The sequence below is a fragment of the Petaurus breviceps genome, unplaced genomic scaffold, assembly GCF_028583685.1.
Source record: "Petaurus breviceps papuanus isolate PSGF00001 unplaced genomic scaffold, PetGlider_PUasm1.0 91133, whole genome shotgun sequence".
Classification (NCBI taxonomy): Eukaryota; Metazoa; Chordata; class Mammalia; order Diprotodontia; family Petauridae; genus Petaurus; species Petaurus breviceps.
The window spans coordinates 64,762,895-64,786,650 of NW_027187419.1; the positions used below are offsets into that span (position 1 = coordinate 64,762,895).

Below are 23,756 nucleotides of genomic sequence, written 5' to 3' on the forward strand. Positions count from 1 at the left end.
CTCTGGTATACTAATGCTACTCCTCACCCTGGGATTGCAACCCAGATCCACATATGGGCAATGTAACAGAGTCCACACCTAGTGCCAGCAAAGGGACCACTGTGATCTCCTTCTGACCAGTTGTCCAAACTCCTTACTGTCTGTGGGCTGAGGGCTCTAAAAGCCACAGCTACAAATTCAACTGCCCCCCAAGGCCTGCTACTGTCTTTCTGGGGGCAATGCCTGCACTGGGCTGTGCTCCTCTCTCATCCTGGTGCAACAGACATTTCCTGACAACCTTCTAATTTGTTTTGGGCTAGAAAACTGTTTCACCCCACCCTTTGGGGGGTTCTGCCACTCCAGAATTCATTTTGATGCATTATTTAAAGTTGTTTGAACAGGAATTTGGGAAAGCTCAGGTGACTCCCTGCCTTTTCACCACCATCCTTCAAACCTCATTATGATTTCTTTTGAACTCCAGGCTCAATGTCTTAAAGATACTTTGCAAGACACAATATTTATGGATTAATTTTTAGTACAGTTGAAACTATCAAATAGGAGTAATAGCTAGCTAGCTATATAGTACTTTAAGGTTACAAATCACTTCACACATGTTATTTCATTTAGTCCTTAAAACAACTCTGATGCTATCATTATCCCCACTTTACACATGAGGAAACCGAGGCTGAAATTTGCCAGGATCTGGGATAGTTTTGTAACTTCAGTCTTCCTGGCTTCCAAGATCATTCACCTGTAAATGAAGACACAGGCTAGTTTCCACAGGAATGGAAACATAAAAGTAGTATAGAGACCAAAATGATCTTACAGCAGAAATAAAACTGGATGAATAAATACGTGCCTACAAAATGTGATGAAAAATTTAATTTTTCCTCTTCTATTATTAACAAAGTTCCCCTCACCTTAGTTCTCACACTCTTTTATCTGTCTGCTCACAGACTGGAAAGACCATCTTTCATGTACCCTTACATAGTGGGACCTTAGGAGAAGCAAGCATACCTTTTGCTTCTTCCACATGGCTGCTACACTCCCACCTACCCTCTCCCATCATCACTCAACACCCTCTCCTACTTTGAGGCTCATTCTATTCTATATGATCTTGTTGCAGTTATTTACCATCCCCAAGGTCATTTCCTTTTTCTTCTCAAAACGTTTAATACTCAGGGTTGACAATCTTCTTCTCCACTCCAGTCCTTGCCCTCATACTTAAGTACTTCCATATACACAATGTACAACCTCACCCTCCAATTCATCCGCCTCCTCAGCTCTCAAAACCTATACTTTAATTCTACCTCTGTCATACACAAAGATGGTGGGGAGCACCCTTGCAGCGACTCTCACCTGTAACTGTCCTAACTTCAAGATCCAAAACTGTGGAAGTCTTCTTTCCATAATCTCCTATTCTTCCATCTCTACCTCCCTTCTCCTAAACCTGTGATTCATTTCTTCTACAAGCTTTTGTTAAGCACCTGCTATGACAGCACTGTGGTACAGTGGAAAGAGCAGCAGCTCTACAGTCAAAGGACCTATCTTGCCTTGTGACCTTCATCAAGTCACTTAGACTCTATGGGCCTCAATTTATTCATCAATAAATTAAATGAAGGGATTGGACAGATGGTCCTTGAGGTCACATCCAACTCAATATCTATAACCCTATGTACTGTGCTATGTGGTGAGGATACAAAGACAAGAAAAAAGAAGTCCCTGCTCTCAAGAAGTTTACGTTGTACTGAGGGCAGGGGGGTTAGAGATAACATGAACCCAAAGAATAGATGTAAAATAAGAACAAAATAATTTTGGGAGAGAGGTACTTTTACTTAGGAGAGGCACTGGTGTCAGAATACAGGAGGTAGCACTTGAACTGAGCTTTGAAAGAAGGTAGGAATTCTAGTAGTAATAAGAGAGGAAGTGATTTATTCCAGAAGAGAATCACGCGATGTAGTGTGAAGGGCCAGTCTGACTAGAACAGTGAAGGCACAAAGAACAGTCAAGTACAATATACCCAAGAAGATAGGCCAGGAACCAAATTATGATGGGCTTTAAATGCTGCTGATGAGTCTGTACTTGATCTCAAGAAGAAATAGGAAGCCACAGATTCTTGAGCATAGAAGTAACAGGATGGATCTATGCTTTAGGGTTGTCAATTTAGTTCTTCTATGAAGGCAAGATGAGAAAGGAGAAAGACTGGGTAAGAGTCCAATTAAAAGTCTATAACAATAGTCCAGGAAAGAGATAAGAGCTTGAACTAGAGTAGTTGTGGAAAGAAGGGGACCAATGAAGAGATGTATTTTGGAGGCAAAAGAGATGAGACCTGGCAATCAACTGGACATAAGAGGTAAGAGAGACAGAAGAGTAGAGGACTCCAAGACTGCCAACCTGGGTGGCTGCAAAGATGTTCGTGCACTCAACAGAAACAAATAAGCTAGGAAGGCACTTCATACTCCCCCGCTCTCAGAGTTCATCAGCACTGCTGTGATCTCACTTTCCTCTCTTCGCAGTTCTGACCCTGCAGTTAACTGGCTCAACTCTATGAAGTCCTCTATCCTTGAATCCCTAACCCCCTTGTCTATCACCAACTCTGGCATGCCTTGTTCATGTGACTCCAACTCTGAGTTACCCCTATGTCTATCTTCTCTACTCCTTCAAAGTTACAACCATCTTCACTGTCCATTATATTCCCCACTCCAAATCTGTGATCTCTAATCTCAACTGGGCCCTCACTGCAGCATGGAAATACTTTTATTCTTCTCTAATTAACAATATCTCTACCTGCACAGCTCTTTCAAGCCTCCCAACACAGATTTCCCCTATCACTCACCCTCTTCCTTCAATAACTAAAAGGGTCTTCTGTCATGACGAGCTCCTTCTTGCTCCTATTCTACAACTAAAACTTCCTCTACATCATCCCCCATTTTGTCTTCCTTTGTTCCAGTCTCCAACAAAGGGCTGATTTTTCTTTTTGCTAAGGCCTACTCTTCTACATACGCCTTTGGTCCCCTCCCCTCTTATTTCCACTGAACAGCTTCTGATACTATTGACTGTTGTTCCTACTTTGACTAGAAAAAGTCTACAATTTCAGAGGTAAAAGGGACTTCAGGAGGCAGTGGATGACCTTGACATTTTCGATGTCTGACCAAGCTCTAAGGGTTCCACAGGACCTGCTCCAGCCACCTTCATAGCCACAGGAACAAACTGTTCTTATCCACTCATTCCACTGGGGAAGTCTTCACATGTTTGAGGTAGACATCCCCTTAAATCATCAGCATGTTTGAGGCCTGTCAGCTACCTTCAACCTGGGCTAGCCAATCTGCCCAGACAGTTTTATCAGTGTATGGCCACTGCACATGCTATGGCTTCTTGAAGCCAGAGGTGAGAGGTGGGTGGAAGTGGACACCAAAGTGTATAAGCAGCCCTGAAAGTACTCAGCAAGCCCTCACACCAGGGACGCTAGTCCTCCCTGAACACCTGATACATCTGAAAGCAATACTATATTACTGACTTCACTGAATATGGAGTATTTAAAAAAAACAACCCAGACCTATTTCAGATGAATTGTTGTACAGTCATGTCTTCCTTGTCTTATACATGTATAGTTGATTTTTGGACCAAAGTAGATTTTACATTTATCCCTGTTAAACCTGATTTTTTTTGGACCAAGTGTTTTAGCCTGTCAAGGTATCTGGATCCAGACTTTTTTATCATTTGTGCTAATTAATCTTCCCAGTTTTGTATCATATGCAAACTGGAAAACCATGCCCTCTGTGCCTTTAGCCTAAGCAATGATACTGAATGACACAGGGATACTGAAGTACTTGCTGTCAGCCCCATCCCAGGGATGCACTTCTTCTTGACCCCTGCCTCTTAGAATTACTCGTATATTTTAAGATATGACTCAAGTACTACCTTCTACATGAAGCTCTTCCTGACGATCCTCCACCACCTTGTACTTATTTTGTATATGCTCTGGAGTGTAGGTTTAGAAGCAGAATCTCTTAAGGAAACTATTTTAAGTGCATCACCCTTGCTGTGTGTACAGACTTGCTACCCTATGACCCAGGGTTATAGTTCATATTCTGAGACACCCTGAGACCATTCAAGATCCACCAAACAATAATTCTGAATCTCCAAAGATCTGGGGGAGAGAAAAAACTGCATTTGAGATGAAGACACTAAACCACCCTATCTAAACCAATCTTCAAGGTCCTTAGAACATGGTTTGTCCAAGCTGGTTCTTTACTGATGTTTTGGCTAGAATCAGAGTGGTCTTACTAAATTTTGACTAAAGCTACTCCAAACAAAATAATTTGGTCCAATGAAGTACTACCATAACTCAAATCATCCATTTCTGCCAAATGGAAAAATAGGAAAAAAGCTTGAAAGTCATATTATTTTTAATGGAAAATGTTTTAAAATTATTGACTTTGTTCTTTTAACTTTAAAAGGTTTTAAATGGTAACAATTAGTGGAAAAATTAAAAACCAAATTTTGATTAATTCTGTACTGTTGTCATTATTTTTAATGGAAAATGTTTTAAAATTCTTGACTTTGTTCTTTTAACTTTAAAAGGTTTTAAACAGTAAGGATTAGTGGAAAAATTAAAGACCAAATTTTGATTAATTTTGTACTATTGTACAATCAATAGACAAAAACAAACAGGCTGCAATTCCTTTATTAGATTACTGTCTCATTCACTGTATTTGTATGAAGTCTTTCACAAGACTGGAAAAATTTCTCAAGGGGGCAGTCTCACAAAAATTGCATTGTGACAGTATATATTGTATCTATGACATGGATTTTTTTTTTGTCCAAGTTACCTTTTTTAAGAAAGGGGAGTGAAAGGTAAACTACTGTTATACATTAGAAGGCCAAAAATGAAAATAAAGTAATTGTTTTTTTAAAAATCAATTAACTAAAAGTCTTGTCTTTCCCTTCAAAAGCACAAAATAAATAAGGAACTAATATTTCCTAATGAAACCCACCTATGACAATTATTTGGACAATACAATACCATCAATTCTGATGCTGCAAGTGAAAATGATTTTTAATAGTATATGCTTCCAAAATATATATATATATACACAATTAAGCTAATTAAAAAGAAATAACATAAGAAGAAAATTAATTTGATTACAACTAAAAATCTCTCAAATATGTCTCATGAAATATATTATCATAAATATCAACCAAGTAGCAACAACTTGCATGTTATGAAAAAATTTGAGGGACATTTAAAAAATAAATTTAAACATTTTGTATTTATACTAATTTTTTATGTTCAAATTAAAGTCCACAGTGTAGAAAAGACTACTATCATGTAAAGATACCATAGTATTATCATACCTGTTGCCATTTGCCTTTGACAGCTGGGTCTCTGACTGACTGACAATGTCTCTGAATCTGCTGTATTACCCCCTGATAATATACCATTGAAGAGTCATAATTTCCAAGAAGTGCATATTCTCTCCCTTTCTTTGCATTGTCACAAATCTCAGCCAAATTCATCTTTTTTCATAGAGCTGAAAGAAAAAAATAATTAAATGAAAAAGGCTTTAATAATTTAAAAAAAACGTTAATTTCTATTCTTGATTTGAGATAGTAACTTAAAATTTTAAATCCAAAATATGTATTTTCCACTTCTGGCAGTTAACTGCATGTATCTTATCATTAAGAAAAAACAGTATTTCCCTTATTTTAAAAAAAATCACCTATTTTTTTTATTCTGAACTTAACAAACACCAAATAAAATGGGCACTCCCACATATACAGATGAACAGAAAAAAAGAAAAGTGTGCATAATATGGAGTCTCCATAATATATGGCTTGCTAAATTCTAAATTCTTAATAAATCAGAATATAACTTTCAAAGTTGCCCTGCTTGTGTGTGAATCCTTTTGGCCTTTCCACTATGCTTTTCCTGTATTTAAAAAAAAATGTTCAAATGATTCTTTTTTTTTTTTGCTACCTTATAGTGAGTCCACTCTCCCCCTACTCTCAACTGGGAAAAAAAAAATCTGTAAAACCTTTAACATACATAGTCAAGGAAACAAATCCAGACATTCGCTGTATACAAAAATATGTATCATTCTGCTTAAGTTCACTATCTCACTGTCAAGAAATGGGTACCATGTTTCAGCACCAGCCCTGTGCAATTATGGCCGGTTGCTGCAATGAGCAAAATTCCAGGCTGCTCTTCTTCATGATACTGTTGTTGCTATATAAATTGTTTTACTGGTTCTGCTCACTTGACTCTACATCAGGCCTTACAAGTAAGTCTATGCTCCCCTGAAACCATTTCTTTCATCATTTCTTACATCACAATAATATTGCATTATATCTATGTAGCATAATTTCTTTAGCCATCCCCAATTGTTGAGCATCCTCTTAGTTTCCACTTCTTTGTTATAACAAAAAAAAAACTGATAAAAATATTTTTGTACATGTGGTTCCTCTTTCTTTAATCTCTTTGGGCTTAGAGGCCTAACAGACTTATAACTGTGTAAAAGGGTTTGCAGTTTAGTGGTTGGAGGGAATAAATCCAAATTGTTTCCTAGAGTAGCTGGACCAATTTACAACTATCAACAGTGATATTTTCCTGCAGCCTCTCTAACTGTCATTTTCACTTGCCATCTTTGTCAATATGATGGGTATGAGGTGGAACTTCAGGGTTAATTGGCATTTCTGAAATTATCAATGATTTTGAGGATTTTTCATATATTCATATTAATATTTTCATATATAGATAGTTTGGGGTTTTTTTCTTTTAAAAACTTCCTATGCATATCCTTTGACACTATGGAATGTTCTTGTCTTCATAAATCCAATCAGTTCCTTATATGACTTGTATATCTTTAGACTAACTTGCTACAAAGATTTTCCCTAGTTAGCTATATCCCTTAAAATTTTGATAGCACTGATTTTGTTTTTGCAAAAACGTTTTAATTTTATGTAATAAAAGTCATCCATTTTAACTTCTGCGATGTTCTGCAAAAGGTATTTTCTTCTTTGCTCCTCTAATGTATTTATGATATGATCTTTTATATCAAAGCCATATTTCAATGGAGTCTATGTCTGTCTGTTGTGTGAAATATTGGTCTTCACCTAAGCTTTTCCAGATCAATTTATAGTTTTCTGAGAAGTTTTTGTCCTTACCCCAAGAGCTGGGATTTTTGAACTATGTTTGATGTTTCTGTATGTTTTGTACCTGATCTAATAATCTGATCACTGATTAACCTGTTTTTTAACCCATACCAAATATAGTTTTGATGATTATGGCTCTGTAGTATATTTTGAGATCTATATGGAAATTCCTGGAAAATACACTGCCAGGGTAGGTGAATTTTCACAGCATTCAAAATTTCTCCATTTGTCATAGCTATAACCAATGGTTCTACATATGGATGGTACAGTGCTGGTTGGTTTGGTTGACACATGCACTGCCAAAGCAAGCTCAGTGTTCGGGAGGATCCAAAAGAAAGTGTGGAAGAGAAGAAGTATTAAGTTATGTACCAAACTAAAGGTCTACCAGGGCCATTGTGCTGACTTCAGTGTTGTATGTCTGTGAAACATGGACAGTCTATTAAAGACATGCCAAAAAATCAAACCGCTACCTTTTAAATTGTTTCAGGAAGATTCTGAAAATCATGTGGCAAGTTAAGGTAATGGACACTAAGGTCCTCTTGAGCTGAACTGCCAGATATTCCAACTTTGCAGCAGAGAGTGCAACTTGAATGGGCTGACCACATAGCCCAAATGCCAAACAGACATTTATCTAAAAAGATTTTTATAGAGAACTCACACCAGGGAAATCTCACATAGTGGTCATAAGAAGCAGTATAAGAACACTTTCAAGGTCTCTCTGAAGAACTTTAGAATCAACTGTGAGACATGAGAGATACTGGCATAGGACTACCTAGCATGGCATGCCCAAATCAAAGAAGGCATTGCAAATAAGCCAAGCAAAACTGCAGTAGCACAAAAGAAACATGAGATGTGCAAATCTAGAAACATCTCCATCCCAAATACTGAAATGAACTATGTGGGTCTGACCTGTGGTAGGGCCTTCCAAGCTCATATTGGACTGATCAGCCACAGCAGAATACAATGTACTTTGACCTCAACACTGTGATGTCATTGGTCCTCTTTGAGTATGAAGGACAAACAACATTTTGAGATCAGGTACTGCTAGAATACCATCTTTCACACTTTCTTTTCATTACTTTCCTTGAGATTCTTGACCTTTTGTTCCTATAGATAATTTTCACTATTATTTTTTTCTAGCTGTATAAAGTAGTTGTTTGATAGTGTGATCTGTATAGCACTGAATAAGTAAATTAATTATTGGCACATTTATTACATAGATACAGCCTATTTGTGAGCAATAAATACTTCTCCAATTATTTATGTCTGTCTTTATTTCTGTAAAGAGTATTGTATAATTGTGGGCATATAGCTCCTGTGTCTTGACAAATAGATTACCAAATATTTCATAAATTATGCAGTTATTGTGAATGGAATTTTTCTTTCTATCTCTCTCTGTTGGGTATTCTTAATAATACACAGAAATGCTGGTGGTTTATGTGAATTTATTTTCTGCAACTTTGGTGTGATGATTTCCATTAACTTTTTAGTTAAGTCTCTTGGTTTCTCCAAATAGACCATCATATCATTTACAAAAAGTGAGAGTTTTGTTTCCTCTTTACCTATGCAGAGTGCCTCAATTTCTTATTCTTATCATACAGCTAGCATTTCTAGAACTAATAACAATGGTAGATAATGTATGTCCTTGCTCTACCCCTACACTTACAGAAAAAGTCTCTAGCCTCCCATTACTAAAACTGCATGTTCTTGATTCTATATAGATATTACTTATCATAAGGAAAATGCCCATCTATTAGACCTGTGTAGATCTTTTAGGATCCTGACTATGACATCCAATTTATTAGCTATCCAAATTATTTATCATGGGGTAGAGGAGATCCTGGGTTCCTGGGTTCCCACCTCAGGCACTTACTAGCTTGTGAGCCTCAGCAAATTATTTAACCTCTCAGACTCAGTTTCCTCCTCTGTAAAAAGAGGATAATACTACTTCTCAGAGTTGTGAGGATCAAATGAGATCATAAAACACTTTGTAAAAGCTTCAAGTGCTATATAAATGCTAGCTATTGTCGTTGTTAAAGTTTTCCGTAGAGTCCTCACCAAGGACTATGAGTTAATCATAAAAGAAATAGCCAAACTAAGTTCTGCAAGGTTCACTGCCAGAGGCCTGGTCACTGGGCAACAAATTTTTTCAACTACACTGTCTCATGAAGACTATATACACAAATCCCTTAAGCTTTATAACATACTCACAATATCTCAAATTACTTTGATATTGTGGGGGGGAAAAAACTGTGATTTCATCACTATGAGTATGCCCTTCATCAAACAGATGGCAATCTCCCTATGCCAATGCAATTTCTGTTCATACTTTTCCAAAATCCCCCACAAAAGATCTACCCAACACCCATGAGAGAGCTTCCTCATTCTTTTGTTTTTCCAAGGCACCAATGTACTAATAGGGTCTTTGTTCATTTTTTAAAATAGAAATAAATTATTTTCAGGGGCTGCTAGGTGGCGGAGTGAACAGAGCACCAGCCCTGGAGTCAGGAGGACCTGAGTTCAAATCTGAACTCAGAGACTTTACCCACTTACTATCTTGTGATCTTGGGCAAGTCACTTATTGCCTTGTCTTCCCTCCTCAAAAAAAAAAAGAGAGAAAAGAAAATTTTCCATTGAGAGCTACATATCCTAGAATAACTCATCTTGAAATCCAGAAGGCTCATTGCCTTCTGCTTAGCACATATACCTTGTTCTGTGACAAATTATCATGTGTTAACTTTTTTTTAATGAAGAATACTGCTTAACCAAAATCCAGAGCTAACTGCAAAAACAACTAAAACTATAAATATTAATGGCCTGAGTTTTTATGAAGGAATAAGGATTTGGACACTGGGAGAATCAAAACCTCCTAGAGGTAGAAGGAGAAAGGACTTCAGACCTCTAGTCTATTCCCCTCATTTTACAGATGAAGAAGTGACCTGTCCAAGGCCACATGCGTAGAAAGCAAGAAGAGAGATTTGAACGTGGCTCCTTTGATCCAGAGGCAGAGTGTAAAACCAGAATGTAAGTGTCAATTCTTGTCTGTTTGCTCTTGTCCTGACTCCTTCAAAGGCAGCATTCAGTGAGAGACAAAGCTATATGGCAAAAAGTCTTAAGCCTCCCTATTGAGGCTGATATGTGGCCCTATGAAAATGGACCTTCGTTCTTTTACCCCATCATTCGTTCTTTCCATTCTAAGTGAAGGAGAATAATATGGAAGTTATGATCTTGTGAGCTTCCAAAGATCAGGAAAACAAGCCTTGGCCATCAGAGCATGGTAGAGTCCCAGCAAAAGCTTCCTGTAGGCAGTCCAACTTCACTGCCCTAAACTAGAAGTGACCTTTGGGGATGACATTCTGGACCTAGGCTAGAGGTAGCTGAGATGAGGGCTCATCAGGTTGTCAGGCCATATCTGGACCTGAACTTGGTGAGACCATGCAAAGAGGGAGCAAGAGCAGAATGTGATGAAAGAAGAGTGGGCGTGGGCCCTCCAAGGTGTTATGGGAAGGAAACACTTGCATTTTGTTCTTCCTATGCCTTCAAAGTAAAAATCCTTTTGTTAAATTTTTTTATTTGAATCCTCAGCACAGTTCTTAGCATACAAAAATAATGTTTTCATCATTCTTTCTGACTCTTGGATCAGTGCTCTTTCTACTATTCCATGCAAAGGAAAGCTCCTAAGTGCTCTAGGAATATTTGAGGGGCAAGATATAACTTTCAAGTGAGGAGAAAAAAGCAGGGTGCTAGAGAGGAGGAGGGAGTGAATTCTAGGCAGAGGGCAAAGTTTGTGCAGGAAGAAGGAAAGACTGCAGGGAAGAGCCAGTCATCTACAAGGATGGAATACAGAAATCAGACTGATAGTCTTGCCTTAACCAGATCTCAAATTGTATTATAAAACGGTAATCATCAAAACAAGATTGAAACAGAATGCTGGATCAATGGAAGAGATTAGGTACACAATACATTGTAATAAATGAGTATAGTAATCTAGTGTTTATTAATAAACCCAAAGATTCAAGCCTTTGGATCAAAAACTCATTATATGACAAAAAAGTCTGGTAAACCTAGAAAATAGTACAGCAGAAATTAGGCATAGATCAACATCTCACACTATATACCAAGAAGAGGTCAAAATGGGCAATTATTTGTACAAAAATATCTAAAGGAGCTCTTTTTGTGGTGGCTAAGAACTGGAAATCATGGGGATGCCCATCAATCGGAGAAAGGCCAAATAAGTTGTGATATGGTTGTGATGAAATACTCTTGTGCTATACGAAAGGACAAGCAGGATGATTCCAGAAAAACCTGGAAAGACTTACATGAACTGATACAAAGTGAAGTGACAGAACCAGAACACTGTATACAGTAACAACAATATTGTATGATGAAGAACTGTGAATGACTTAGCTATTCTCAGCAATACAATTATCCCTTCCACATTGCAACCTTCCCTATCACAGTTTCGACATATCACAGGTCAGTGTAAGAAATCAAATGGGAATTCTGGGGGAGTTTTGCAGAAGCCACAGGCAACATGAGAAGGCCAACAGATGACACAGAAAAAGCTTAAAAATTCAGAAATGCACTATATATACATATATGTGTATCTGTGTGTGTGTATATATATATATATATGTATATATATATATATATATATGCCTAATGTCAACCCAAATTTTACAATAAGGTACTGTAAACAACCTATTCTGAAAGAAAAAGAAAAAGAAAAAATTCAGACTTCTTCTCTGGTACAAAGAGAGGGTCAAAACTTTTTACATGGATATTCCATATCACAGGGGCACTACACTCCTAACCCCCACGACATGGAAGGGATAACTTACAATGATCCAAGATACCAAAGGACTCATGATGAAAAAATGTTATCTGCCTCCAGAGAAAGAGCTGATGTTGTCTGAATACATACTGAAGCACACTATTTTTCACTTTCTTTTTTGTTCAAGTCTTCTTGCATAAAATGATTAATATGTAAATGACATGATAACACACATATAAACTATATCAGACTGCTTATCATCTCAGGGAGGGGGGAAAGGAGAGAAGGAGGGATAGAATCTGGAACTCAAAGCTTTAAAAAATCCAACAACAGTTAAAAATTTTTACATGTAATTGGTGAAAAAATATAAAATATTACTTTAAAAAAGAAGACTAACAATTGTTAAAGAGGTGATATTAGCCTACAGACTAGTAGCTCCCAATCTTTTTAATATTAAAAAAATGTTCAGAACCACACAATTGTAATTGTCTTATTAGTAATATCCAATGATTAAAAGAAATCATGACAAAAAGCTACTATGAATACATTAGCACTTATAAATGAATTTATTTATATAAATATTTAACATATCTTATTAATCTCAACAGCACAGATGTGTTATTTATTCAGTCAACAACAAAAAAAAAGACATTTGCTTATTTGTGGATTCTTAGGCTCCTTACAAAGGAAAGCAGTGTGATACAATGAATAGAGCTGGCTTCAAAGCCAGGAAGTCTTCAGGTCAAGTCTTGACTGACACACGCTGCCTGTGAAATTCAGTCAGTCACTTAACTTCTCAGTGTTACAGGGAGCTCTGTAAGATTTTAAATTTCAGAAAAAGTACTAACCTGCACTGACAGGGGAGATTAATCTCCTTCCTGGTAGTTCCCTATACTAATGAAATCACAAGTCTATTATTCCTATCTTAGACTCCTTAAAAAAATATTTTTAGTCCCTCAGAGGACCATGGTACATACCAGAGACCACTGCCACAGTCATCAAGGGAGTGATACAAACAGGCCTGTACTTTAGGAATATAATTTTGAGAAACAAATGTGTAAAGGATGACAAGTGAAATCATTTAGGAAGTTATCATAATAGCTTAGGCAAAAAGAACTAAGGACTTGTCCTAGGGTGATTATAGAGTAAGAGAAGAAAGAACAATCTGATGTCAAGCCTTAGTAACTGCCTGGATATGGAGCTTATGGGGAAGATGAAAGAAAAAGGCATGAGGATACAGTGCTGCACCTGTGTGACTGAGAGGAATCAAAAAATCTGGGAGGTGGTTGGGACCTCAATCAAGTTCTAATCCAACGTGACAGAACTGATGTACAGAATGACAACCTGACAGTCTCCACTTAAGGCCCTACAAAGAGGGGAACCCAATGCCTCTCTGCCCATTGCACTCTGAGACAGCTCTAATGTGTAAGAAGGTTTATGCTGCCATCAAGACCAAGTCTCCCTTTCTGCAACTGCCACCTGTTCCTGGCTCTGCCCTCTGGGGCCAAACCGAACAAGTACAGGCCCTCCTCCACATGACAGCTCTTCATATTCAAGGACAATTGTTACAAATTCCGCGAGTTTTCTCCTCTCCAGAAGAAACATCCCCAGCTTCTTTCAACCGATGCTCATTTGACACAGGCCCAGGGCTCTCACCATCCTGGTGGTTCTCCTTTGGACATTCTCCAGCTTATCATGTCTTTCTAAACCATGGTGTTCAGAGCTCAACACAATACTCCAGACAAGGTTTCATAATGGCAGAATGTATCGAGACCATCACCTCCAGGAAGCTATGCTTTTAAAAGCACAGCCCAACACCTCATCGGTTTTGCTGATCTATATTGGGCTTGCAAATGCACTAAAAACTCTAGTCCTTTTTTAGAACTGCTCTCTAACCATGCCTCTCCAATCTACTTGTGAAGCTTTTTATAACCAAATATCAGACTTTACATTATCTTTACATTTCATTTTATTACATGCAGCCTAATGATCAAGATCTTCTTAGATCCTGACTCTGTCATCCATTGTGTTAGCCATCCCTCTCTCAGCTTCGTGTCATCTGAAAATAGATGAGCATGTCATCTGTGCCTTTATTCAAATCACTGAAAAAGAAAATACTGCTAAATAGCACAGTGCCAAGCCCAGATCCCTAGAGTACTCCACTAATCCTCCAACTAGTTCTGAAACCATCTAATTGTATGATGCCTCCCCACCTTCTTTCTCCATGAGACTAGTGCAAGACACTTTATCAAAAGTCTGCCAACATCTAGGAAAACTTTTTCTACAACATTCCCCCCATCTACTAGTTTAGTAGTGGAAGGGAGGGATGGAAGGGAGGGAGGGAGGAAGGGAGGGAGGAAGAGAGGGAAGGAAGGAAGGAAGGAAGGAAGGAAGGAAGGAAGGAAGGAAGGAAGGAAGGAAGGAAGGAAGGAAGGAAGGAAGGAAGGAAGGAAGGAAGGAAGGAAGGAAGGAAAGAAGGAGGGAGGGAAGGAGGGAGGGAAGGAGGGAAGGGAAGAGACAGACAAAAGAGAAATGAGGCCAATTTGTGATACCTTATTCTTGAAGAAGCTATGGCTAGAGTCTTTGTCATCACCACTTTTTCTAAAATGTTCATCAATCATCTTTTTGATGATACAATCTTAGGAATCAAATTCAAGTTCACTGGCCTAGAGTTTGCAGGCTGTACTCTTTCCTCTTTTGAAGAGTTAGGGAAAGCCAAGTTGTTTTTTAGGTGTAGGGGAGACAGTAAGTTCAAGTCAATAAATATTTGTTTTGCCTACCACATGAAAGGAACTGACCTAACTACAGGGAATATTAAGAAAAAACAAAAACCCCTACCTTCAAGGAACATAAGTTCTACTGAAGGGATTCACGTACAAAAAATAAGGAGACAAAGTAAATTAATGAAAAGAGCACTAAATGGAAGACTGGAGTAAGACTTCCCAGAGAAGGTAACATGTGAGCTGAACTTTGAAGAAAGTCAAGGATTTTTAAAAGTGTATATGAGGAGAGAATGAATTCTATGCATCAGGGTCAGCAGTATGAATGAATGCACAGACAGGTAAGAGATAAATACTCAAGTTCAGAAACAGATTAGTTCAGTGTGCATGGGACAAAGAGTTCATGAAAGAGAGTAGTATGACATAAAGTTGGAAAGACTGGTAAGAGCCAGTCAGTGGAAGACTAAATGCCATACTTATGAGTCTGCATTTTATCCTAAAGGCAATAAGGGGATTCAGTTTTGACAGCATTTCTCCCACAGACTAGCCCCCACGGATCATTCTCATCTGTCATTTATCTCCAGTCTCTCCCTGTCTAATGGTTACTTCCCTACCACCTACAAATATATCCACATCTCCCCCATTCTCAAAAATGTTCACTTGAACTGTTCATCACCACTAAGCCCTTATCTCTCCTCCCTTTTGTGGCTAACCTCCTTAGAAGGCCATCTTCCATTCCTCTCACTCTCTTAACTCTCTGCAGTCGGGCCTTCAAACTTCATCATTCAACTGAAATAGCTTTCTCTAAAGTTACCAAGGATCTCTTGATGACCAAATCCAATGGCCTTTTCTTAATCCTCATCCTTGACCCCTCTGCAGACTTTGACACCACTTATTCCCCTTTTCTCCTTGAATCTCTCTTCTCTCTAGCTTTTCCTGATACTATGCTATCATGGCTTCCTCCTATCTGTCTGACCACTGCTCTGTCCCTCTGGCTAGATCTTTGCCCAGATCATGCTTGTTAACCATAAGTATTCCCCAGACCTCTGTCCTGGACCCTCTTCTCCTTCTAGTTTTCACTTGATGATTCTCTGACCTGTTTATCCAGTTCTAACCTTTCTTCCTAACTTCCAATCTCACATCTTTGTCTATTGAACATCTCAAACTCCATGTCCTACAGACATCTTAAACTCAATATAATCAGAATTGAACTCATTACTCTCCTCCCAAACTTTCCTGCTTCCAAACTTCCCTATCACTTCTAGGGTACCACCGTGCTTCCAGCCCCCAGTGTACAACCTAGGTGTCAGCCTTGACTCCTCCCTCTCTCACTCCCCATAGCCAATCAGTTGCCAAGTCCTGCCACTCTCACCTTTGTAACATTTCCTCCCCTCCTCTCCTCTTGCACTGTCATCACTCTGATGACAGTCTGAGTCACCTCACACCTGGACTACTACAGTAGCCTTCTGGCTAGTTTCTCAGCCTCAAACCTTACCCTACTCCAATCCATCCTCCCCTCAGCAATCAAATTAATCTTCCTAAAGTACAGGTCTGACCATGTCATGTCCCCACCTACTCAACAAAATCTAGTAGCTCCCTATCACCACTAGGATCAAACATAAACTTTCGTTTGGCATTCAAAGTCCTTCTCAACCTAGCTCCTTCCTGCCTTTGGAGCCTTCCTATTCTGTACACCTCCCCTCCCTACCACCTTACATACTCTGCATTCTAGTGCCCCTAGTCACCTGGTTATTTCTCACACTAGGCACTCCATCTCCAAACTTACTTCATTTTCACTGGCTGCCCCACCCCCCCTCCACCATGCCTGGAATGCCTCTCACTCATCCCCACCTCCTTACTTCCCTGGCTTCCTTCATGTCCTGGCTAAAATTTCATCTTCTACAAGAAGCCTATACCAATCTCCCTTAATTCTAATGCCTTCTCTCTATTATCTCCAACTTGTGTATGTATGTATGTATGTATACATATGTTGTCTCTCCCATTAGACTGTGAGTTCCTTGACAACAGGGACTGTCTTTTGCCTTTCTTTGCCCAGAGCTTAGCACAGTGCCTGACTCAGGGGTGGGGGACCTGGGGCCTCCAGGACACATGTGGCCCTCTAGGTCCTCAAGTGTAGCCCTTTGACTGAATCCAAACTTCATAGAACAAATACCCTTAATAAAGGGATTTGTTCTGTAAAACTAGGACTCAGTCAAAACGTCTCACCTGAGGACCTAGAAGACCACATGTGGCCTTGGGGCCACAAGTTCCCCACCCCTGACCCTGGCTCACAGTAGGTGTTTAATAAATGTTTACCAACTGACTCCTAGGTTAGCATTCAGGTTGATATTTCTAATAACCAACTGGAGTTGTGGGAATGGAGTTTAGGCCAGAGGCTAGAGTTGGACTAGATTTTGGAATCATCTTCATAAAGATAATAATCTAAGAAATAGAAGTGGAAGAGATTTCCAACAAAGACCGTGCAGAAAGAAAAGGCAGAAGGAAAAAGACTTAGGAGACAGCCACCAGCAAAGGAATCAAGAAGAAGTGGCTTTGTCACAGTAGTCAAAGCAGCAGAATATCCATGACTTAAGAAAATGGTCAAAACTATCAAGTATTACAGAATGATTCCAAAGGAAAAAAGGTTACTGCAATGTGCAATCAGATGTTCAAGATGGCAGCTTGAGCTAAAGTTGGATTTATATACATCTATATAGATAAGAACATAGATATCTTAAAGGAAATTCTATCTTGATGCCCTTTAGTGCATACTAGAGTTCTTCAGAATCAGTTATCTACTTCAGTCATCATCACAGAAACAAGTGATTTGAAAAAATTACTAATCTCTAATCTTTAAGTTGCCTTATTAAATGTCCTTGATGTTGTAAAGAGTGACTTGCGTGACACACTAAATAAGGGTGTTACATTTACTGAGCTCTACAATCCTTTTCTAAAGTTCTGTATTACTCCATGTCATATTCACCAAGTATTCTCAGAGAGACAGTGTGTTGTAATGCTCTGTCTCACAGTGAACAGAGTGCTGGAATCAGGAAGGCCTGGGTTCAAATTCTACCGCTGATACTTACTAGTTATACAACTATGAACAAATCCCTAATTTCTCTAAAACTCAGTTTGCACATCTGTAGTATATACCACACAAGGTTGCTGCGAGGCTTCAATGAGATAAAGTATTCTTTCAGAGTAAAACACTTTTCTTATTTTCATATTTATACTTACAAGAAGTCTGCTGAAGTGAATTTAAAACAAATTTTAACTGAGACTACTATAGACAAAACACTGAGCTGGATTATTCTCATGCTAAGGGCCTCAGGTTTGTGCCCTTAAGAAACCATAACCTGGAAGCTAATCTTAGTTAGCACTTAGTAACTAAGCATTAAGAAGCAATGATGTAAAGGCATTATCTGTGTGTACCTAAATACTGTTTGGCAACAGTAAAGAGGAAGTGTTTATGGAAAGTACTAAAAGGAACCAAAGAAAAGGTTTAATGTAAACAAGGGTTTATATTTCAATTGGCTTCTTAAGAGGAACTTTTGATAAACAATCAATAATGTGCAGAATTACTAAATTGGAAATGTGCTTTAAGAAAAGGTTATTTAGTCCACCTCCCTATTTTTAAACAGGGTGACAAATCAACAAAAAACAAGGGAATCTTAAATACCGTCAAAGGAAGTTGTACAGTCTGCCTTGGAAAACTATCCCATGGATTAACAACCTCTCAGTCAAGTCAGATGTTTGTCAAAAAAAAAATCCTTATCAGAATACATTATCTAATATGGTCTTAGAAAGCATGAGAAAATTGCTTTTGAAGAAGTCACAGATACACTTGCTGACATTCCACCATGGATGAAAAGAATTGTTTCATGATCGAATGTTTAATTGCCTCTTTTCTGTCCAAATAAGCCAGAAATATTCTGTAAAAGCACAACAATTTTCTTTCACAGAAATTGGAATGTGGTCCCTGGTATGTATGACATTTGTGCATGCTAACATTCTGCAAATTTTATCAACACAATGTGAATGGACATCAGTATGCTCAGTAACAGATGACATGTTTCAAAGTACTGAACTGATGCTATGTTCTAAAGAGTGTAAAAAATTTAGAAATTAAATCTTATTTCCATGCCTTTACTGTAATTCCCATTCTGACCTGATGGCAATAAGAACTAAAAGAGTTCCCAAGAAAGGAGAAAAAGTAACCTACACATTTGCATGTATCTTTGACACACATGATCCCCAAACAGGGTGCCCTAGCAGAGAGGGTACTGCAGAAGAGGAATGGTAACTTTAAACTCTAGGATTCCATTATTGTAAGGGACCAGGAATAGCTGAGTGTCTATCAGCTTATCACTACCTGTCATGGGTTCAAAAGCAACAATCTATGTGCATGCCCCCTCATTACGCGAGAACATAGAGAAATGATGCTTCAAGAAAGCACCAAACATCTTGATTCTCTTCACTCCTAACTCTCTGCCATATCCTCCACAGCCTCACCAAAAGCCTTAGACACTTTCATGGACCCTTTTCCTGCCCTCTCCTCATCCCACTTTTCTGGAACCATGAACCATGATCCATGATCAAATCAGCTCTACCATGGTTACTGGACAGGTGTTTCAATCATTAAAGCAGGGATTCTTAACTTTTTTTGTCATTCACAGACCCTCTGGCAGTCTGGTAAAGTCTATGGAACCCTTCTCAGAATATAATTTTTTTTAACTTTACCTGAAGGAAACACTAAATTTCAGATGAGTTTAGTGAAAATAAAGATGTATTTTTTCCCATCCAAATTTAAGGACCCCATATTACAAACACCTACACTGAAGAGATAGTTGGCAAACATGTACAAAGGAAAGTAGTAACTAGAAAAAGTCAGAATGGCTTCATCGAGATTAATAATAATAACAATAATAATAGCTAATACTTATGTCATGCCTACTATGTACCAGGAACTGTTCTAAATACTTTACAATTATCTCATTTTATCCTCACAATAACCCTGGGAGATAGGGGCTATTATTATCCCCATTTCAGATGAGGAAACTGAGGCAAACAGCAGTTAAGTGACTTGCCCAGGGTCACATAGTTGGTAAATATCTGAGGCCAGATTTGACGTAGGCTCTTCCAGACTCCAAGCCCAGTGCTCTATTCACTGCACCAACTACCTACCTCTGACATATCAGGCCAGGCTAACCTCATTTCCTTTTTTGGCAGAACTAATAAACCAATAAAGAAAAAAAAAATCTCTAAATAGAATTCACTTAGATTTTAGCAAAGTATTTGATAAAGCATTTCATACACTATTATTGTGGAGAAGATGGAGTGATGTAGACTAGCCTACAATAAGATAGAATAGTAATACAATAATACAATTACATGGACTCAGAGCTGGTTAGATGGCTAGACTCAACAAGGAGATCTCCAGGAGAGTACTCCCGAGATCAGTACTCGGCCCTGTGCTATTGAATTGAAAGTCATTGAAAAGACTTGAATTTCATCAAATTTACAGATGACACAAAGTTAGGAGGAACAGCTAACACATGGATGACAGTCAGAATCCAATAGTATCTTGACAGACTAGAGCATTGGACTGACTCTAATAAGATGAAATTCACTAGAAGTAAATCTAAGTCTTGAAACTGGGTACAAAAAAAATCAGCCTGACAAGTGTGAGGTGCAGGAGGCAGCAGCATTTCTGCCACAGACATAGAGGTTTTAGTGATTACAAGCTCAGGATGAATCAGCAGGGTGATATGGTAGAAGCTAATGAGATCTCTGGCTGCAGAAGGAGAGGCAGAGCTTCTAGAAATGAGGAGGTCAGGGGAGGGAATAAGCATTTATTAAGCACCTACTATTACAATAAGCCCTTAACAAATATTATCTCATTTGATAATCTGACAACAACCCAGGGAGGTAGGTTCTATTATTATCCCTATTTCACAGATGAAGAATCCAAGGCAGACAGAGATTAAGTAATCTGCCATGGGCCACACATCTAATAAGTATCTGAAGCAGGACCTGAACTCAGGTCTTTCTGACTCTATGTTTAAAGTTCTTTCCTAGCTAGTACTCCTGTACTGTACTCCATACTTCATCTGGATTTGAGCATTCTAGGAACCAGAGTTTAAGGAAACTATTTATAAACACTAGAGAATGTCCAGAGGAGGCAAATAGGAAAGTAAAAGGCCTTGAGCCCATGTTATTTGAGCCCTGACTGAAAGAACTAGGGATGTTCCTCTGGGAGAGGAGAAGACTCCGGGCAGTTGTAACAATTCCTCAAGTATGTGAAAGGCAGTCATGTGGAGGAGTGCCAGTATTTGTTGTTTTTGGCCACAGAGGGCAGAACCAGGAGCAAGTGGAAGTTGCAAAGAAAAAACCTGAGGCTTCCTAATAAGAGCTGTCCCAAACTGGAATGGGTTGACTAGAGAGGCCCTCCTCAAAGTCTCAAAGCAGAGGCTGGGAAAGACTTGTCCAATATTTCATAGTGAAAAGTATTCTTATCATGTATAGGTTGGCTAGGATGGCCTCTGAGTTCTTTATCACCTCTCAAATTCTGTGACTGTGATTTACTGCTGTGACCCAATCACCATCCATTAACTTTCGGACCAAAATGCTTCCTGACTTACCACTCCCCTTTCCATGTTGTCTACCCAATTGGAATGCAAACTCCTTAAGAACAGCAGCTTTCTTTTTTTTATATTCCTAGCACTTACTTAGTAAGTGCACATAGTAAGAGCTTAATAAATGTTTTTTCATTTATTCCTTATCTGTAAAACAGAGCTAATAATTTCTGCAGTACTTATTTCACAGGATTCTTGAAGTTCAAATGAAATCAAGTATTTAAACATATTGTAAATGTCAAGTACTATCTACTAAGTTCTATTGCTAACTACTAATTGCTGTTATTTTTATTATTAGTTCCAAGAGTCAGGGCTGTAATCTAGACTCCTGACCAATACAAGCTGGAGAAGTAGATAAATCATGTGACAGGCTCAGATTCTCCTTAAATAGCTTTGTGTTATTTCTCTTGACTCTCTGACTGGCTCTCTGATCTCATTTAATGTAAAGTGATGGAAAATACCAATACACTAATAACCAGACTGTTCTATCTTTTGTGTATTTGGAACACCACCTGGAAAACTCAGTAACTCTTAAACCTTACTCGCCAGAGCCCTAGCCATGATTATTTTTGGTTGGAATAAATGTAAATAAGAACGTCATGAGGACTGGACAAGAAGTCAGGAAAGACAAGGTCTAATACCATACCTGCTACCTACTAGCTGTGTAACCCTAGACAAGTCATTTGTCCCACCTAAGTTTCCTCATCTTTTAAATGAGGACGGTTGGACTAGATGACATATAAAGTCTTTCCAGCTCTGGAATTTCCCTATCTTCCTTACTGCCTGTACCTTCCTTCTGCAGATTGTCTCCAACTTGTCCTGTACATATCTTGTTTGTACATGATTGTCTCCATGTTGCCTTAGACTGAACTCTTTGTGAGAGCTGGTAAATGTTTTGGTGAACAGCTAAGTGGCACAGAAATATGGATTGGCCTACAATCAGGAAGACAAGAGTTCAAATCCGGTCTCAGACAAGCTGTGTGACCTTGGGCAAGCCACTTAACCTGTTTGCCTCAGTTTCCTCAACTGTAAGATAAGGATAACAGCATCTAGCTCCCAGAGTTGTTGGGATAGAAGATAATACTTGTAAACTGTCTGGTACATAGTAGACACTATATAAAGGCTGTTACTATTTTTTGTTTTTGTCTTTCTTCTTATTCCCACGTCTTTGCACCGAGACTGGCACGGGTTAAGTAGGCGCTTATTAAGTCTCATAAAATGCTTACAAAAGCCTTAAGCAATCCAGAACAAATATAAACTACGAAACTATTGCAGTATCAGAAAAAGAAAACCTCCCTAAACATAACCTGTCTCTCCCTATTCTCCAAGCTAGGGTTCTGCAAATGGAAAAAGCGGTCAATGGCTCCAGGCAGGCCCAAGGGCGTGCAATGCGGGGCAAGGGGCAGCTTCATTTAGGTTAGTATGTAGGGCGGTGGCCCGGCGAGAGGCTGCGGAATGACTGCGGTGGGATGGAGGGAGGGACGGGAAAGTGGGGGTAAGAAGCACCCCAGGTCCCACTTCCCCCATTCCCTTTTTTACAGCACTAGATGACTGTCCAAATCGCCACTAGGAAGACGGAGAAAAAGAAAATGGGAATGCTCATCCCTACATAGCCGGCTCCCCCCACGCCCCCGCCCCGTCACGCCCACTGGGGTTTGTAGTCCTCTGCCTTGAGGCTCCCCAGCAAAAGAGGGCGAGACGGAAGAAAGGTCGAACTACATTTCCCACAATGCAGTGCGAGGCCCTCCTCGCGCTTCTCCCTCTCCCGCAAAGCCGAGCCCGAGCCCCGAGCCCCGCAGCAACCCTCGGACTGTGGCCCAGAGCCCAGGCCGGATCGATGATGAGGCGAGGGAGGGGTCGACCTTCTCCTCCCCCGCTCCACCCGCTTTCCCAGTAGTCCTCAAACTCCCCTAGTCTCTTTACCTAAACGTCGCGCCCCGGAGAACAGTATGTGCCGTGGTGTGGGTGATGTGGGGGGCCGCAGGTCCGTACCAACGATTACGACGATTCCGTTAGCCTGTGAAGTGCGCGTATGGTTACCATGGCAGCAGCGGGACGGGCGTGGCGGCGGGCGGGAGTGGGGGGGGGAGAGAGGACGGAGCAGGAGCAGAGTCTACTGAAGGGGCGGAGCTACAAGCTGCTCTGGGGAGGGGGAAATGAGAGGGAGAGGGGAAAGAGAGACAAGAGAAGGGGAAAGGAAAGGGGAGGAAGGAGATGGTAAAGGGGGGAGAGGGAAGGAGGAGAGAACAAAAGGGGGAGAAAAAAAGGACGTGGTGGCAAACTTCATCTTTTTATGCTGCCCAACCAAGCCCTGCCTCCATAACGCCCCTCCAAGCTACAGGATTTATTCCCCGTGTCCCCCTAAAGGGGTTGCTATTTCTGCCCCGTCATAACTCCCTGCTGTAGTGAGTGACTGGCAGCTTCTAGTCTTGGCTGTACCCGGCAGCAGCTACCTCTTACATATACGGGCTGGGGGATCAGGAACGGCATCAT

At 39.5% G+C, this 23,756-nt stretch overlaps 1 protein-coding gene across 1 annotated transcript in view; it reads right to left on the minus strand.

Annotated features, from left to right (window-relative positions):
• The window catches only part of KATNAL1 (katanin catalytic subunit A1 like 1), a 93,433-nt gene extending 70,100 nt beyond the window's left edge, over positions 1-23,333 (minus strand). The window contains exons 1-2 of the mRNA XM_069080350.1: positions 23,187-23,333; positions 5,338-5,513 (exon numbers count right to left, since the gene is read on the minus strand). Coding sequence (XP_068936451.1) covers positions 5,338-5,499 — 162 coding nt within the window. The 5' untranslated portion in view covers positions 5,500-5,513; positions 23,187-23,333. The remainder of the gene's footprint in view (positions 1-5,337; positions 5,514-23,186) is intronic.
• Positions 23,334-23,756: the final 423 nt, after the last annotated feature.